Below are 6305 nucleotides of genomic sequence, written 5' to 3' on the forward strand. Positions count from 1 at the left end.
ATGCGGATTACTGCATTGAGGACTGCAGCCAGAGCAGGCTGCCCCGTTAGAGGAGGCAAGCCACTGGCCGAGGGTGACAAGAAGGCAAGCCGGGGCAGGGGCCTCACTGCGCCCCGTTCAGGAGGAAGGCGAGCAGAGCAGTCCCCTGGCAGTGCTAGGGCCAGTCAGCAGCCTGGCGGCTGCCAGACAGGTCTGCAGTCACAAGGCAGGTCCCAGGTCAAGCCAGGTGTCTGACTTAGTGAGGTACATGACTTGGGCTCAGGCACAGCCGCAGTGTACCTCAGGCAGGGGTGAGAGCTGGAGCTTAAACGCAGCTCGCAAGTGAAGGGGGGAGGCCTCCAGCGGGGATTCTCGCAGCTCTTTCTCACCCACCAGCTTTTCTCAGCCATCTGATCCAAGGTTGCACAGCTACACCACATCAGCGCTGGCCTCCAGCACAGGCAGTCAGACCCCTGCTGGGGGACTGCACCCAAGGTCCTCATACTGTGGATTTAGTGGTATATGTGTGGTCTCTGATTTGTTGGTTGCAATCAAAATAAACTAATTTCTTACCTCCATATATACTCTCTCATTTTCTGAAGTGTAAAAATACATGCTTCTTTATGTGTATGAGAATGGCAGCATTCTTTTGTCTTAAATGCTTTAAACAGCCGGTACTGAATGTAGGAGAACTTGTACCCCACTTCTGTCACAAAGCTACATGGTAAAGGAGGAGTAAGAGCAGTAGAACCAGTCATCTGAACTACAGATTTAAATTTGAGATGGACCTGAATGACAACATTTACAATTTCAACATAGAGTTTGATTTTCCACCCACAGTTCACTTTTATTCATCTCTGTGGTTTTGCTGTGGAGCATTATAAGTCTAAGGACTAGTTTCAAAACTGTAGCTGTAGACTTGGGCTGAGATTCAGAAATCCAGAAAATCCTGTTATGATGAGGCTTAGCGTCAGTCCTTACCTAAGCACAACTTCCCTTGAGTGCAGTGAGTGTTGCTTAAGTATGAACTTCCGAAGTATGCCCAAAAATAGGAATGAAGCACATCTTGGCAACAGCTACAATTCCTCATATTTATGAAAGCAATCCTAGGGCATGATGACATTTTCAAAACTAGCATCCAGTTATATGTATTTTTGGAAAAAAAATTGAGACATACTTCAACAGAGGTGAAGAATGTATTATTCTCCCAATCTCATTTTTCTGAAGTATGTATGATGAGAGGAAAGTGCTTCCCGATCATCCATTTTACTTCTTCAAGCAAACACTTCAGCCAACTTGAGAAGACTTTTAGAGAAGTTGCAACATTCCTCGCATTCTGTAGCACTACTTTCTTTTCCCTGGGATCCTGGAAGTTTCACAAAGACTGTGCTCTCTGCATTTCACTGGGAAAGATTAGACCAGCAACATTTTCCTTCTTCGATGCAATGTAATCGATACCTTGATGCTGCTTCAAGAAATGCTAACCTGAGCCTAGAGAATGAAGCAGATGCGCTGGTTATGTCTACGCTGCATTTGAGGTTACTCTATCCATGTTCACACTACAGGCTGCAGGGTGCTTCCAGACTATTACAGGGATGTCCATACATAGGGATACACTACAGTTATGTCAGAAAAAGAAATCAGACCTTTTGGCTTTGAAAGCATTTTTGAGTGCATATTTGTGCAACCTTATGTGTTTAAAGATGTGGGTTTGTGCAAACCAAAAGCTGCCTCCAAGGCACCATTTCAGGAAGCGTGGTATTTGTATGTGACCATATTCCTGGCCGAGCCAGGAATTTTATTCAAGGAGTGTTATTCAGTACAAAAGACTTTTGCTGTTCTTACTAGCATAAGTTGTAGCCAAAGTCTGTCACGGTCAGCTCCAGAGAGTCTTGCTAGGCAGTGCTTGGCATCCCAGGGTTTGGTATTCAGCTGGCATTGCTGGAGGAAGGTCTGCATCTGCAGGTGAAAGCCAAGGTGAAAACATAGGTATAGCTGCTGTGGCTGTGCTTGTCTACTACCAACATTGCTTTTCGCTTGTCATTGTAGGTGCAAGGCAGACTCTGGCTCCAACAGTCACCAAGCGCTTAGCCCTTCTGGAGCTGGAGCGTGGTGTGATGTCCTCTCTTGTGCCTTGTTGGTATGATGGTGTAGTCAGCCTAGCAAACAAGGCAGCTGAGTATCCCACCTGTGCTGCAGAATGTCTGAAGAAGCATGTTACAGGTGAAGGTAAGCGCTGGTGGTGCAGGCCGTGGTGTGGCCCTGTAGGGTGTATGTTGTCAGAGACAGTGCTCGAGAGCAGATCAGCCCCGACCTCCTCATTGCACGTACTGGTGGACACGTGAGGAGGATCCTCTGCTAGCTTAACCAGGTTACTCTCTCAGTGCCTCAGAGTGTGCATAAATAATGGATAGTGGACAGTCAGGGTTTCTGGCCTCAGGCAGCGTGCAGTCTAATAAGGCGATACAGCTGAGATCACAGAACACAGTTTCAAGTATACTCTGTACCTTCCATGCCAAGACATGATCATTACATGAAAATCCAAGAACACAATCATCACAAAAAGTTTTCCTGAGCCATAATTGCGTCCAGTAGTCCATGTAAACAAATATTTATTCCAAACTATTTTTCCACAGAGAGGCACACTCCATCAAAAGATAATGCACACTGTATCTCACAGAACTGGACAATGACTATGTAATCATTGCTTGAATCCAGACAGTCTTTATCAGCTTTAAAATGCGTCTGTAATCTCTCTTTATAAGCATATAGATCTCAGCAGGTGTTTTGCCTGAAGGGTTGTACGGCAGCAGGCCGCCTGAGAATAATCAAGCCAAAACTCATCACATGGTTTCAGTATAAAACTGTTACTGATATTTTAAGTATTTCCAGCTTTAATTAAGTAAGTTTAGCTACCATTACTCACTCCTATTTAATGTACCATTGTTATAGTTTAATTGCAGATTGTCTTTCTTTCCACAGCCACTGAATAGCAGTTGGTTTTATGAGCCCTGTTTTTTCCCCACTCTGATAAAAGTCCATTATAAATAAAATCCCACTTAATTTCAAAAGCGTTCTGGTCACTGTGTTTTATTTCACGTGTCAGTAGTCATAAAGTAGAGAGCTGATCCTGCAACAAGGAGAAAATCCAATATTAAATTAATACATAATAGCTTTGTACAGTGTAATCTTTTGACACTGAGAGATGAATTTTGTCAGCATGGCATTTGCAGTTGGTAGTAGATTCAGGAGATACACTATTCCTCTCAGGAAATAAGTAAAAAGCATGGCATGAATATTATTACTTTTAGCTTTATCTTGTGGCTAGAAAAAATGAGCTCCCTATCACTTCTATCAGTATCCCCTATTTATTTAGGCAGTGCTGAGTGTAAGGTTGAAACATGATTTACATGGTAACTGTTTTTAGAAGTTTCTTCATTCCCTTCTATAAGTGAATTTTTAAGATAGAAGGGGAAAAGTGCCTTTTGTTCCTTGATGGTCACAATGTTGTGGGTTGTACAGTATGGCATGATGGCTACCTCTGCGCTGTAATACAGAGCTAACTGGCTTGGGGCAGTGCTTCTAGAGGCTTCTGCTTTGAGAAGTAGTTTTCGTGGGTCTACATCAGGAATCTCTACGCTGTAACCTTGTACATTTCCATCTGTCTTCATCTGTTGACTCTTCACAATTGTATGTTGTTTCAGACTGCATTTTTTTTATTTGCTTGTACAGTAATTCATGCAGTTTTGTTCCTCCTCTGCAGCACAGTAATATTGACAACACTAGAAAACGGAGACAATGTCAGACAGCTTAGTTCCTTTCAGCTGTAGTACACAGCAGAAAGCAAATGCAAGAAATATGTACTTATCTCCATTCTGAAGTTGCCACAGGCCAGTTTGGTCCCTGGAAAAATTCCAGCTACCCTAAGCGTTGCCCTAACTTGTACCATAATTGCTATGTTTCCCATAGGACTTTTCAGCACTATGCATGACAAGTACTAAAGAACATCTCGGCCACACCTCAGACTGCCTTCATGCTGGCTCGCACACAGAAAGATCTTTAGCAAACACTACCAGTTTAGTAATTTCTTCATTTTTTGGGAAGACCTCTTCTGGTACAGGTGTTCTTGGGAATGTGAAGAGAAATAAAAGGGGAGAGACAGGGACAGCTAATGGCCACAATATGTTAATGAATTCTACTAAAACAGAAATCTCTGCTTCTTCTCCTGGGCATGGCATGAGAGTTCTTCTGGCAAATAACTTCTCTGGTGTATTTCAGATAAGTCTATTAACATATAATTGCTTCAATTATTGTCTAACTTAATTAACATTTGCAAAGAGTTCCTAAATCTTTGTGAAGACCCTTGCATGCACCTATAGTTATTTACTAGGTATTATGGCAAATAAAACCATACTCCCTATGTTCCTCATGTAAAACGTGTAAAGCCCTAAAAATTTTGCACTCAACTTAATCAGGACACCCTGAGCTTGATGCTTTTTCACAAGTATTCTGAGTCATCACCTCAGCTTGCAATAATCGCCCACGGTCCTCCATTCTTTACAGCATTCCCTTTTCCATTTCCTAAAGAGTTACCATTCTTAATTCCTGTTTCCCTGCATATAATCTGGCTAATATGCCATTCTCAAACATGGTTTATTATTCTGTGTGAGTATGAGAGAAAACAGAAGGGGAAATGAGTTGGAGCAAACTTTTTGTTTGTCAGTGACGAGATACGGTGTCGGCATGCTGTCACAGCCCAAGAGTGCAAATGACTGGGTACAACTATAGCACTTCTGAAAAAAATTTCTGGTTAGCCTTAAGTTTTCATCTTTAATTTTTATCTTTGTTCTTAACAAATAATAGATCGCAAGTAAAATTTCCCATCTCTCACTGAGCTGTTTTTTGGGCACGTATTTTGCTGTGCATGTATTTAGACCTTATATGAGTTTTATACAAACGGAGATGGTTACCGTTGAATCACTGCATACATTTCTGGCCAATAAAACAGAACATTTAAATAATTAGCATATAAACACTAGGTATGTTGACTGAAAAGTCTTATTGAATCATCTACATAGTAAAGAAAAAATTCTTTAGCTGCTTCAGCCCTGAAGATAGGTACCTCGTTAGTCACTGATAAACTGCCATGCCAAGCAGGTAATACTGGTGAGATCAAAATGGGAAAAATGACAGTCATGAGGTGGAACAAAACATGCCATGGGAAAATGAATTGACCTGCTATGATGACTCACATCTATAACCAATCCGAAGCACATTCTTTGAACCCTGTGAAAAGTGGAGGAAGCAGATGCTAGAAACAAATGTAGACATAGGGGTACAGAAAGGATACACAAAACCACAAGCCTTAAAGTGGACAGACACGTGCACATCTGGTGTTACCAGAGTTACAGAGGCATGAAGGATTCTATCGGTAAAGAAGTGGTTAGTCTTTGCTTTTTACTTTGTGAAATTCACTTGCTGTCCTAGAGTGATTACAAGGACAATTTAATGTCAGTTATGCCTAGTCATCGTCAAACTCCTAGCTAAGTAGTTTGTAGGTAGTGCCAGCTGATTGCAAAAGTGACCGCTGATAAGCCTGTCAATGCTTGCATGGAGAATGGATAGTAATTAAACATTTATTTAAACATAGTATTTGAAGCAGGAATATACTATCTCGTGTTCCTTGAAATATCTTATTTATGTATGTCAACGTCTCTGTATCTGAAAGGAGAGGAAACAGAGTTAAGTCGCTAGGCATACTAGTTTGAAAGGAATGCGACATTACAGTTTAAACCAGTCAGTGTGAATGGAAGAAACGTTGCATATACAGATCAGCTGAATGTCTGATTCCACAGAAGAAAATATCAGTTAAGAAAATGGATTTTTTTCCCCCTAAAAGTGACTCATTACAAAAATTTCAGTAAGAACTTCCTGGAACTTCAGAGGGGACGTCGGGCAGAGCAACCTGAGAATTCATGAAGTAAGTGTTAGGGAAAATCTCCTGAGCTTGTAGAACATAATTCGCATGCTAAATTCCTTACAGTAACATTTTAGGTACTGGCATTAGTCAAGCCATGTCCAGATACTTCATGCCAGGATGAATTATATATGACAAATAGCACGCTGAAATCTGCCCTGATTTATATAACTTTTGCAAAGGTGACGACTGAAGTACAGTCTCGTAACAGAAACTGGCTCATCCAGTGTCTCTCAGACTCTCCCCTTTAATGTCTGAGTCAGACTCTGTGATGTCCTATGGATGTCCTACCACAATTAGAAGCAACTTGAGCCACAGTTGTCTCCTTTGATGAAAAAAAAAAAAAAAA

The 6305-nt window shown here is 41.5% G+C and overlaps 1 protein-coding gene across 1 annotated transcript in view; it reads left to right on the plus strand.

The window, feature by feature from the left end:
- The window catches only part of PDCD6IP (programmed cell death 6 interacting protein), a 56261-nt gene continuing 49956 nt past the window's right edge, over positions 1-6305 (plus strand). The window contains exons 1-2 of the mRNA XM_009272434.2: positions 1-190; positions 2029-2208. Of these exons, the coding sequence (XP_009270709.1) occupies positions 1-190; positions 2029-2208 (370 nt within the window). The remainder of the gene's footprint in view (positions 191-2028; positions 2209-6305) is intronic.

Source organism: Aptenodytes forsteri, unplaced genomic scaffold, assembly GCF_000699145.1.
Source record: "Aptenodytes forsteri isolate BGI_AS27 unplaced genomic scaffold, ASM69914v1 Scaffold398, whole genome shotgun sequence".
Taxonomy (NCBI): Eukaryota; Metazoa; Chordata; class Aves; order Sphenisciformes; family Spheniscidae; genus Aptenodytes; species Aptenodytes forsteri.